The sequence below is a fragment of the Alosa pseudoharengus genome, unplaced genomic scaffold (assembly GCF_046254945.1).
Source record: "Alosa pseudoharengus isolate Yale_2024_CS ecotype anadromous, Long Island Sound unplaced genomic scaffold, YU_APseudo_1.1 YU_APseudo_1.1_scf_23, whole genome shotgun sequence".
NCBI classification, from domain to species: Eukaryota; Metazoa; Chordata; class Actinopteri; order Clupeiformes; family Clupeidae; genus Alosa; species Alosa pseudoharengus.
Genome location: NW_027468685.1, coordinates 15,415,428 through 15,428,074, shown reverse-complemented (window position 1 = coordinate 15,428,074; position 12,647 = coordinate 15,415,428). Strand labels below are relative to the sequence as shown.

Genomic DNA, 12,647 nt, shown 5'->3' with positions numbered 1-12,647 from the left:
ACACACACACACACACACTCAGGAAACCCCCAGGATGGACCTAAATCTGAACTGAGATGGTCAGCAATATGATTGGATTCATTGTCTTCCTTTTTTTGTGAGAGGAGTGTAGATATATATCTCTGGAGGAGGAGATTTCATTAGGAAGCAGCTTGCTCACGCTCCACTCATCCTGACTGTAAACGCCTCAGCAAATCTGCTGAGTACAGCTGTCATGGGTTAGCTCATGGATGACACACAATAGGCCCCAGAAATGTTTGTGTTTGTCCCATAATCACCTTCATGAGATAATCTGTGTGTGTGTGTGCAGGAGCACGCGTGCACGCGTGTCTTTTTGTCTTATTTCCAATGGCGTCAAAAGGAAACATGGTGAAATGGCTATGTAAAGCAAACTTAAAGGAACTCAAGGGGTGGGGGATTGATGGTGGTGGTGGATATGTGTGTGTGTGTGTGTGGGGCGGGGGGTGATACCATTGTGTCATCCCCCCCCAAAATAACTGCCTCCTCTTCCACAGGTCCCTCGGTCTGTCAGGTCATGGCTGGGGGGACATTCAAAAAGGAGGCCTTGTTTATGCTCGCAACACGCGGCCTAGGACCCCTCTCACTCACTCACACACACACTCACTCACTCACTCACTGACTCACTGACTCGCTCCCTCACACAAACATATTCAAACACACACACACGTTTCCTGGGCCCTGATCCCCTTTCTTCACATTGTGAGGTGTACTGCACTGCCACCCCCCCCCCCCCACCCATCCCTACAACCCTCAACCCATGATACTCTCACCCCCCCACCAGCCACCCCCCCCTCCCACACACACACACACACACACCACTCGCACCCCACACCCCTCCACACACACACACACAACCAGCATGGCCGGCCCTGCGCCGTTTGCAAATGCTTTCTGCTTGAGTGTGCACACCATTGTTTCAGCGGTTTTAATCACTCACCAGCTGGCTGGCCAGTGAATGGGAGCTGTGGGCCCAGAGCCATGTCACTTGTGAGGTCTTGGACGTGGGCTTTTTGGGGGGTAAGACTGGACTGCTGCGGGCGGCACAGGACGGAGTGAAGTGAATTCGTGCAGCAACTGTGACCGCCCCCCCCCCTCCACCCCCTTTCTCCCCCCTTCCTTCCCCCTTCCTCCACCCCTCGGCTCCCCAAGCCCCCCGAACCACGTTGACACCACCACAACTCTAATAAACACTTTCTTTCTCTTTCTATTTCTTTGTCTCGTCTGTGTGTGTGTGTGTGTTTTTTTTTCGGTTTTGCTTTAGTTTTTTCGCGCTCTTTTCTCCTCCATGTTGTCAACCGCTTGTTGACTCCTCCACTATCGCTTAGGCTTTCCCCTACAACTGCCACAACCACCATGGCCATCAGGTTCTCCTTATGTCGTTATGCAAGTTCCACAAGAGGAAATGGCCGTTGAGCCTTTCAGCATATTCGATCTTTTCTTTCTCTCTCTTTCTCTCTCCTTCTCTCCCTTTATTTTTCCCCTTCTCTCTCCCACTCGCTCTCACTCCCACTCTCTCTCTCTCTCTCTCTGAGTGCCTGTGGCATTAGGCTCTGCTCTCAGGCTGTCCCTGAGACCCAGAACAAGTGGATCCACAATGAGCCGGCGTGATCCAGAGACGGCAGCTGCAGGGAAACGGAGGCCCGCTGAAACTGGGCCTCACGGCTGCGAGGCTTTTCCTGCCTCGGCACAGCCGTGTCAGTTATCAACATCTGCCACACTCCTGCTTTTAAAGGGACCACAGTCTCTTAAAAAAAAAAAAAAACGAAAAAAGAAAAAGGAATAGAAAAAACAAACCCGTCTTTCCTTGCTTCCAGTCACTACGAGAGCGCTAGCGTATCAGTTAGCAGGCGGAAACAGACGAAACCAGAGGAGTAAAAAAAAAAACAGGGGCTATTCTGGTTCTGCAGTTTGGTTTGGCTGCTGCAGTTTAAGGGATTTCCTAACCATTCAATCCAGAAGTTTCATTTCATATGGTGCTTTGAGAGGCTACACGTCTGAATACAGACTAATGCAGTTTTGATTAGTGTATGCAATGTCAGCCATTTTGTTTGTCATACAGTTGTGAACACCACAGGGTTCTTACTTCTGTAAAGGATGCTGAACTCTACACCGACTTAACACTGACATGACAAATGTATGCAATTACAACAGCAAGTAACAATGAGTAGCATTTGTAGTTGTTTTGTAAGTTAATTCTTATTTATTCTCTTTTTCTTCTTCCTGTTCTGTCTCTTTTTCAGGATATGATGTACCAGCTGCTTCAGGGTCTGGACTTTCTTCACTCTCACCGTGTTGTGCACAGAGATCTGAAGCCACAGAACATTCTGGTAACCAGCGGTGGTCAGATCAAGCTGGCTGACTTCGGCCTGGCGCGAATATACAGCTTTCAGATGGCACTTACCTCAGTGGTGAGTACTACCTCAGCCCCCCCCCCCCCCCAACCCCATAGAGGGAGCTAACTCTGCATAAAAAAAGGCAGCCAATAGGTCCCCACAAAACTAAGCACAGAAATCTGTCAGTGATCCATCTCCATGTAAGTAAATTGACTCTATTCAAGTGCATACTAGGTCCTGGCTCTCCCTGGTGTAGTCCTCCAAATCCATTCTATTAGAATAGTGGGATTTCTAAGGAAGGGGATTCTAAATATAGCAAATGTCTCATAAGCATTTTGCTCCCACATCCCAAAGACAAAGGGTTGTTCATCAGGGACAAAAGGCTTGCTTGAGGCCTTTCCTCTGAAAACCTGATCCCTCTTTCTCCCTCTTTCTCTCTCACTATCTCTCCCTCTCTCTCCAATCTTATCTCCCTAGCTGTTGTTCTTTTTTATCACACTGTATTGTCTTTGATCTGTCAGCTTTCTTTCCATTTCTTGTTCCATATGTTTGCAGAGGCTGTCTATGTTGGCAAAGTTCTCTACAATAATATACAGATCTTTCCTCCATTGTTGGCTTTTGAGGAATGTGACACATGTGGCAGACGGCGAAATGATTAGTCGCCCCCTGGAGACTGGCGTGGAAAGCCACCAATCAGATGTGACAAGCGTGAGATGGCCACCAATAAGACAGCAGTCCAAAGAGCCTTGTGCACGTAATCTGTAAAGTGAGAATGACAGCGGCGGTCGGAGAGGCCCAGGATTCACGAAGGGCTCAGGTGAAATCGATCACAAGATCGGGTCGGGGCCGGTGAATTCCTGCGGCCCCTGCTCTTTGAAGTCCAAGCCTCTCGCGGAGGGTTCTGATGTCAAGAGATAGGCTACATCGTCGTCGTCGTCTGAAAGGACTTTGTATGGGTTTTTTTCACCCTCTCTTTCGTTCTTTCTCTTGCTCCTTTGTAGAGGACGACAGGGACAAGACCCTTCAGTCTGCCGTACCTTTGGGAGATTAGCAACCATGCGGTTCTTTTTGTGTGGAACTAGCACAGAGCTAAAGTAATAATACTGTAACATCAACAACATATCTTTCCCCAATCTGTTCAATCTTGTAGTCAACTATATGTACACAAATGTTTGCTGTTTACCAGAAAATGTCATCAATTGGTACCTTGACAGTGAACAACTTGAATGACTGTGAAAGTTGAAGAGCGGCTGTGAATTCATTGTTTCCGTGTCTGCCTCGTCTGCCTTGACTGCCTTGATGGGTTTATGGCAATCCCTTGTGTCATTTGTGTGGTTTCGGTGGTTTTGCGAGCGATACAACTCTGAGCCGTTGTGCAGCAAACCCAACGACCTTCACTAGGGCTGCGCTCATTTTAACTTGGGTCGCTCATGCGTGCCTGCCCTACTATCACCTGGGAATCCACCCGAGACACCAGAAAGTACCTCTGCACTGTTCACAGCTTTTGTGGGTAGGGGAGGGGGCCGTTTTGGGAGAGCTGAAGACAGAGTAAAAGGAGCTTGGTAGATGGAAGACGGCATCGTTACACTAAGAGACTACGATACTAAGAGAGATCAGGTGAACTGTGGAGCTGAAAGAAGTGAGTTTGGGGAGGGAAGGGCTAAGAGGAAAAGAGATTGTGTGTGAGTAGAGATAGAGACAAGAGAGAGAGAGAGAGAGAAGGGGGGGGGGGGCAAAGAGAATTGGAGATCCTAAGAGAGATGGAGGTGTTCAGATAGTAGCGTGTGAACCGACGCTCGGGCATACGGATCTCTGTCCTCCCTGATTGGTTTCCCCTCCTCTGGAATCCCCCTATCACCTGCCCTCCCTTGCAGCCAAACCAAACAGACAAGAGAAAAGAAAAACAAAGTCCTCTTTTTTTCCCTAGCGTTACTGTACACCTTAAAAAAATGGAAACGGTCATAACGACGACATGAAAGCTCCTACCCTCTTCCACAGTGAATGGTGGTGGCCGCCCCCGCGGTGCAGTCTTAGTAAACCACCAGAGAGTATGCTGCCTAGTTTTACCAGGCGAAGAGCTTTTTAGGGGAAGTGGGTGCATGTGAAAGGTGTGTGTGTGTGTTTGTATGTATATGTGTGTGTGTGTGTGTATGTGTGTGTGTGTGTGTGTGTGTGTGCGCACGATGCACGTGCATGTGTGTTAATGTGTGTGTGTGTGTGTCTGTGTGCCTGTGTGTGTGTGTGTGTGTCTGTGTGTGTGTGTGTGTGTGTGTGTGTGTGTGTGTGTGCGTGCGTCCGTGTGTGTGTGTGTTTGTTGTATGACGCATACCCAGCAGCAGGCTGTCCTGAGAGAGGTGGCCTGATTCAAATGAGGCTGGTCTGGGGTTGTGATACATTCATGACATGACTCGGCTGAGGGGAAAAAAAACATAAGCAGCAAATTTGCATAAGGAGCTCTGGTGGGGATTTTTCTCTAACTGAAATGGCAGCACTCTGTCATCTCTCTTTATGAGAAGTGTGTAATTTATCTCACGTTGGACCTTCTTCTGTGAACCAGGCCATTGTTCCTTCCATAAATGTGTAATGAATGTCAAGGGCCTTCACTGTACATGTCTAACAGGGGCTTTATGTTGCAAAGAGGACCACCAGCCGGCTAGAGAAAACAAAGTTTTCATGACATGTTGGAATTTCTTTTTACAAAATGGCCTTGGCTATTATTTCTCCATAATCTCCTTTGGCCTGATGTTTGTTGAAGACTGACTTCTAGTCACCCCACTCTGCACCACCCCCCCCCCCCACCAACCCCACCTCACAACCCCCCCTCCCACCCCCACTCCAGTCACCATGACATGAGAGAGAGAGGGAAACAGCAAAAAGCACGACAATCCCAGACCACCCATCTGGCAGTACAGAGTTAGAGATTAGCATGACCATACAATTCTCCTGGGTCCTACTGCATTGTGCCGCATTCAGATGGACTCCAGCCCCCCCCCCCCCCCCCCCCCCGCCCTTCCACCCCCACCCCCTACCCCAGTCCTTGTCCACGTCGCCTGATTGACAGCCCTAAGCTTCTGACTCCTGGAATGAACACAGTGGTGGCAGCAGCGATGGTGGAGGCAGCCAGTGGCAGTGGCAGCAGACAGCTTGTTGGGAACACTGAAGGGCTTGAACCCAGGGGGTCACTCCCATGCACCGACTGCCACAACTCACTCACGCAACGTTACACGGATAGATTTGCATGACATGGCCCAATGAAGATAAGATTGGGATCTTTTCTCAGTGCGTTACACTTTTTCTATGCTTAATTCATAGTGTTCATGTACCATGTAGGGAGAAACAGTCATTCTATCAGTTCATGCCCTCAAAAAAAAAATCTGTATGCGACAGAGTTGTTGACGGTATATGTTATGCTTTGAGTCATGTTTTTTTCCACTTTCGTCTTCACATATATTTTCCCATCGATGTTGATCTTTTCTGATGTTGCTTCAGTCCATCTGTTTATACAGTACTTCTATAAGCCAGCGGCTATATCTAAGGTCCATGTGGCTCCTGTTACTGTAGTTTTATTAAAACAAGCATGGCAACAGGTTTTCCACTAATGAAGCTTGAGAGGAAGATGGCCTCTTCCTGAGTGCTGATGTTTTAATGAGTGCTTAAAGAAAAGCACTCATAACCACATTTGCTGACACACCGCAACTTGATTTGGGGACTGTCAGCTATTGACATTGAAATGAATTGACACTTTTCAGCCACCTCCGACTTTCTGAAGAGAAAGGACTTCTTAGGTGTAGGCTAGAGGTAGAAAAACACTCTACCGGACTCGGCAAGACAAGACCTGACGGGACCTGGGAGAGTCAAGTGTCTTGACACTTCGGCAGCACTGAAAAATGCACTATTCAGGCATGAATCTTTGGCACAGTCAGAGTTACAGCGTCAGTTGCTGGGATCAAATAGGGACTCAAAATGGCTCCATCTATCACATTCATTGGCTGCAGGGCCAAACTTGCTTGACCTGATACCGGAGAAATCGACCAAATCAAAAGACAACAAGCATCTTTTGAGTTCTACAATTCCTTGTGATTCTAAAACAAAACAAGATGGATGATATCTTGAAACTTCACTCCTTCAAAAAAACATTATAACATTATTAAATATTATAATGCAATTCTGAGTAAAAATGATTTATAATATTGACTGATGCGACATGAGATGGCTGTATTTTGATTACCTCCATGACAGAAATCCTCCTCTCCTGTACTGTCCTCAGTGTACTTTATGGGCGTGTTAGCGTGTCTCCAGCCTCGGTCTTTCAGGCATGGTGCCTACTGTACCTCTGAGACCACAACTTTCTCACGGTCCCCCCTATAAACAGACTTCTAAGGTAATGCCGATACTATGTTGTTCAAATTGATTTTTGTGCCAATAGCAGTCATTGTAATAGGAGACAGACTGGATTGTCCCATGAAAGCGATTAAGAGCCTGGCTCTGTTAGCGTCATGTGCACCACATTGCACATGAAATTGGATTTGGGAACAGCAGGGAAATGCCACTAATAATTTATATCCAGCTGATTATAATTGCATATTTTTGGAGCGACCAGAAATCAAAAGAACCATCCCAGAGGAGCGTCTCAGAGAAGTTTCCTCCGTTTTCGGGTTTCTTTCTTTTCCCCTCCTGGGTAGTCTTAGAACCTGTTTTAAGCGCATTCCATCCCATGAGGGGCTAATGAATTGCTTGCCGTGTTCTGCAGCAGCACCATGCTGTTTGTTTGCAGGGCCCGCAGTGTCTCCAGACCTCAGTGCCTCAAAATGTTATCAGCCGATTCCTCCAAACCATATTTAGAGCACACACCAAAATAGAATCTGTCTGCTGCAAATTTTATTATGCAGAGAGAGCGAGAGAGGGGAGGAGAGAGAGAGAGAGAGAGAAAGAGAGAGAGAGCCTTCAAGTCATACAGCTGTTTTGCAACAGGAGAAGGGACTTGCTTAAACTCTGCTCTGCAGACATCTTAAAGAATTGCCGCCCCACTCAAGCCCCACCGCCACGACCACCAAAAACCCACTCTTCCAGAAAAATGTCTCTTTTTTGTTGCTTTTCCTCTTCCCTGCATACCACAAACTCCAAAACAACAACTGCTGTGGGAGTCCTTTGGGTCTGTCACTTCCTTCCCGTTCGACGATGGAATGAATTCCTCATGTTGGCAACACCTACAGACCACCGCCTGAGCTAGCTCTCACCCCCATGTCTGCCAACATCCTCATTCCTCTTAAGTCCCATCATCCTGACAATCAGGTTTCAAAGTCAAACACTGAGTTTAAAATGGTTCACCTATTGTTCATGCCAGTTATTGCCATGTAGTTGGACACATGTCGTTTTGCATCGCTTGCCCAACAAGACAGACACGGACAGGCCATTTAAGAAGATGCTGTGAATGGCTGTGCAGGAGATGTGTGCTGCTGTGATGTGACTGCATGAGGAATGTCTCACTGAAACACTACTGGTCATTTCAGGCCAGTGAAACAAAACTGAATGTAAGATGAGACGTTTTTGAGATGCTTTGCCCAACAGAGTTGTCTTGCTTCTTGGTGCATGTTGTTTTTTGGTCTTTTTGGAGAGGTTTATGTAAGTGAATTACAGCTCAAAGCATTTCTCACAGTGCAGTAGTTGTCGGGTACAGGTAGTTAACTTGGCATGTTTGGAATCTTCATGACTTCACATCACCCACACACTGATATGTTGGCATATTTGACAAAGGTCACATTTAGGGGATATGAAAAACACAATAGCAAGCTAAAAAACATAATCACAGTGCAAGAAACATACAGGTGCATGCAGTGAAAGTGCGTTTGTTGAAGCCGACATTTGTAGACTCCAGTAGGACCTGTATCGTAGTTGGTGATAGGTTAGATTACAGACAGCCTGATAAAATGTGCACTTTGCTTGTGAAATTTATCACTTCTGATAAAAGAGTAATCCAAATTAATAACTTAATTAATACATGTAAACATGATGGCCCTTAAAACACTGTATGGATGAAAAAGTGTGTGGAGGTATGAACATTCACTGACCATATTTTTGACATTAGCACTGTGCCACAACCTCCATTACAATCTCCATCTTTTCTGCCTGTTGTGTGAATCAGACACAACATTGAGAGTGGCAGATTATGAAGGTCTAGTGTTGTCATCCCCAAACAGACAAAAGTCTGTGCAATGAGTGGCGTGTGCCAACAGACGCTGCCTACTAACAACGGTTCCCCTTCGCCCATCTGTCTTTACCAGTCCACTTGCAAAATGGCCGCCCCACACTGTGGCAGAACAAGATTCTAGAAAGCATTAGGGGGTCATGGGAATAATTACTAGGGACTTTACACAGTGATAAAATGTATACCTTCCCTGTTCTGTAAGTCACTGAAGTCTGCTAAGTAGATAAATGCAAATGTAATAAGGGCAAGGAAGCTAATATTCTCAACTAACCAACTCAGGCTGTGTGTGAAGGGTTGGCTTGTACTCAAACCTGACTCATCAAAAATTGAACTTTCCCTCTGGTCTTCAAATGACTGTGCATGATAACTGCTACCACTGACTTTGTTTCAGATTTGGATTTCGATATGTGTAGGCGCGAACCTCATCATTGTCGTTACTATGCATAAGCTGGACGAGATGACTCATCGAAAACCAACCGAGGCTCTGTCAGTGGATGGCCCGGCTGCTCTGTCATATCTGGCTCGAACGCTGCCTCATAGCACGTCTTAGTGTTAGCGTTGGCCAGCAGACAAACTTGTATGGGCTGCAAATCACAATGAATCAGTCGATGGACCACAGACAAAGCTGTTTTGCAGTCAAATAACAAGTACTAGGGTAGCTTTCCGAGTCAGGAGAGGAAGTTCTGTTTTTAACATATGGTTTTCGAGCGCTTGTTTGGTTACTTAGTTACAGCAGCCCATGTTTCCACTGATGGTGTAAGATCCCAGGAGTTATCAGTACAGTGCAGAAGCGGAGTGTGGTTTCATATGCACATATCTTGCTCGATAACCCTTGTCTAAATATGACATTTAAGATAATATTCACCTGAGATTTTCATCTTAAAACTATAATTAATTAAGCATGCATATTAAAGATTCTTAAGAGCTGACTAAGTGAACTGTACACTTAGCTTATCTTAGCTATTAGCTCTGTGTCTGTCTGTATTACTATAGAAGCTAATAGCTTGTGGATTCCAATAACTCAGCAATTAAGCTACACACTCAAAACCCTCTGCATGGCTTAACCACAGAATCATTATCATAAAACACAAAATGTTGAAGTGGAATGAAACTTGTCAGTAATGGTTGTAACTGGGCAGGGGTGGAGTGGAGTAACTGGAGTACCCGGGTTGTACACCTGGAATAACAGGTGATGCAATGTCTTTGTCCCTAGAAAAATAACGATGGACCCCCGGTTCCCACTGCACCTCTGATTTCCACACTTAAGCGAGGAATTCTAACCCAGCCTTCACCTCGCTCCCATTATACAAACATTACTAATGACTTCCATGCACAATTGAACATATACAGACTACCCTTTAGTCTGCACTGCTCACTAACACAGTAAACCTGTCTTGTACTGGACCGTTGAAAGCAATAATCTGGACCAGTGTTGACGCACTGGTGCACATTAACCCCATAGTTGCTCGATTGGATCAAAGTACACACGACTGAACTGACAAGATCAATAGGTCTGATTATGATCGATGATCGCAATCGCAACCTCCAGGTGAACAGTCATGAGTCCGGTGCGATTGAACTTGGGGAGAGTTTGGCATATGGACGAATGGGCCGTGTTCGCTTAGCCAGACAATGTGCTGGTGTTCTGGTTAGAGAAGACAGAGAAGCAGCAGCAAAAGCAGCAGCAGCAGCAGCCGTGGGAGAAAAAAAGAGAAGAGGGGAGGAGAGAGAGAGAGAGAGAGAGAGAGAGAGAGAGAGAGAGAGAGAGAGAGAGAGAGAAAACATGGCACGCAGGAGTGCACGTGCCGCTCACTCTGGGAATGTTTAGATATCTCCTCCAGTATTCTGAGGACGAAAAAAAGGAAGGGGAAAAAATGTGAGAGGGAGAGAGAGAGAGAAAATCAGTGCTTTCTCAAACTTCACTGGTTAGAAAAAAATTGGGCCTGGGGAGGGAGAGAGGGAGGTGTACATTGGTGTGTGTGTGTGTGTGTGTGTGTATGTGTGTGGCGGGGGGTTCCCGAAGGCAAACACACACACACACATGCATCCGCGTGCACATGCACGCACACAATGCTCTACCACGTTCCGTCCGTCTTATTTGGTATTTCCTGTGTGACCCCTGCTGTCGGTCGTCCTTGGGGCAGTGCGCAGCCCTGCTCTTGGGCTGCTTGTCTGCGCTGATTGTTGATGGGGGCTTGGCTGCAGGCCAACACAGGAGGGGGGCTTGATTGAGGATGGCGCTGGTGTGTTTTGGTGAAGAAGGGAGGGGGGGGGGGGTGCACTAGTGGAGGGGGGTGACTCTGGTAGTGGTTTTTGGATGGTGGTGGTGGTGGTGGGCAAGGGGTTAGAGGGTGGCATCTGGATATTAAAGCCTTGCCTGTATCTACGGAGAAGAAGAAAAAAACAGAATAAAATTACAGCATATATCAGGAATTTTCCGACTAATGATGTGCGGATGTGGCGGTGCTGGGGAAAAGAGCCTGACTGTGCTTTCTTTGTTCGAGTTGAGAGGGCCCCATGCAGCATTCCTGTAGGCCCTGCATACTTTGGCAACAGTGGTGGAGTTTTTAAAAACTGTATACAGTTTGTGCGCAGGGCTCCTTTGTGACTTCATATGTCTTTTTTTTTTTCTTCTCGGACTCCTTTCTTGGCAAGGCTCAACAGTATTGTTGCTATTTAAATAGTCTTTTTATTTTACAAAAGAAAAGAAGAGGAGGTGGAAAAAAAGAAACACATACACACACACACACACACACACACACACACACACACACACACACACACAACACACACACACCAAACAGAAAGAAAACGAATGACTCAGGGGCTTCAAAATAATGGTGTTTACTGCCTGTGTGACGGCAGGGCTAAGAATGGCCCTCACTCGAGACAAAACACCAAGCTCAGGAGGAAAGAGTTTGACCCCTCAGGGTGCTGTCGACATTCACTCTTTGGGTTTGACTAGCACTCCTCCTCTCGCCTCTTACATACTGTAACTTCTGTGTTTTGTGTGACACCACTTCGCTTCCTGGTGGCATTTCGACTTTGGTTTATACTCAGCATTTGCATAAATATGCGAAAACAAATTATTCGCTGCATTTTGATTCCTGGTCAGCAAAACTGTCAATGACACAAAGAGAGGCAGTGTTTCACAGCTCAGTGATACGTCCCGTAACATAATAGATGCTGTCATGCATGCATCTACATGCAAACGTGCAAATCCCATCTTGCTTCTTCCTGGAAGCTTGCAAGGCTCGACTCTGTAGTATCCTTCATTGCACCATCACAACGACTTTGGAGGAAGACCATGCAACGGTGGCCATGTTTGAAAAACAACAAACCATGTGCATCCTTATCTGCTAAACTCATCGGCAGGGTAGACGCAGCGCACGCTCAGGCCTCAGCTATCATGATCACAGCATCTATTATGAGTTTGGGGCTATTGTTAGCGTGTTGGGTCGTCACTCTAAGGAAGCGGCATCCGTCCTCTCTGCCTCGCAAACTTGTCTCTTTAAAAAAAAAAAAAACGAAGCAGGAGAAGCAGAAGTGGTGTTTCGGGGCCAGTTCCCTGAAAGAATGCGGATGGAGGCTCTATATCGAAGGAGCCCTTTCATCCTTTGCTTCCTTTGAGAGAGATGGAATGTAAACATGGGCCCCCGCCAGCCCCTATCTCCGCGGCTTACTCTTAATCACGTCAGGCCGCTATTGTTTTAATTCCGCACAAGGAAATCAAAGGCTTCGGGCATGTGTGTGTGTGTGTGTGTGTGTGTGTTTGAGTGAGGGGCACGGAGGGGGCTGGCCTGCCTTTTCACAGACACAGGAGTGAAGTCACACACTGGTACAGTAGAGTATAGCATAGTCGGGGATGGGGGCGGTGGGTCCAGTCTGGAAGGGCGTTTTTTTTTCCTCTCTCTCTTTTGGTTTCTTAAGTCTGACAAGGAGGAGAGGATGTTGGGCTCGGGTCAGTCAGTGCTCAGGAGCGGAGAAAGCCAGCTGGCCCGCTGGTCACCCTCCCCTTCCCTCCCTCCCTCCCTCCATCCCTCCATCCATCCCTCCCTCCCTCCGCACCCCCCGACTCACGAGGAGAG

General features: G+C 47.0%; 1 protein-coding gene across 1 annotated transcript in view; it reads left to right on the top strand.

Moving 5' to 3' along the window:
• Positions 1-12,647, top strand: part of cdk6 (cyclin dependent kinase 6) — a 41,238-nt gene that overhangs the window by 9,296 nt on the left and 19,295 nt on the right. The window contains exon 4 of the mRNA XM_076301747.1: positions 2,262-2,429. Within this exon, the coding sequence (XP_076157862.1) occupies positions 2,262-2,429 (168 nt within the window). The remainder of the gene's footprint in view (positions 1-2,261; positions 2,430-12,647) is intronic.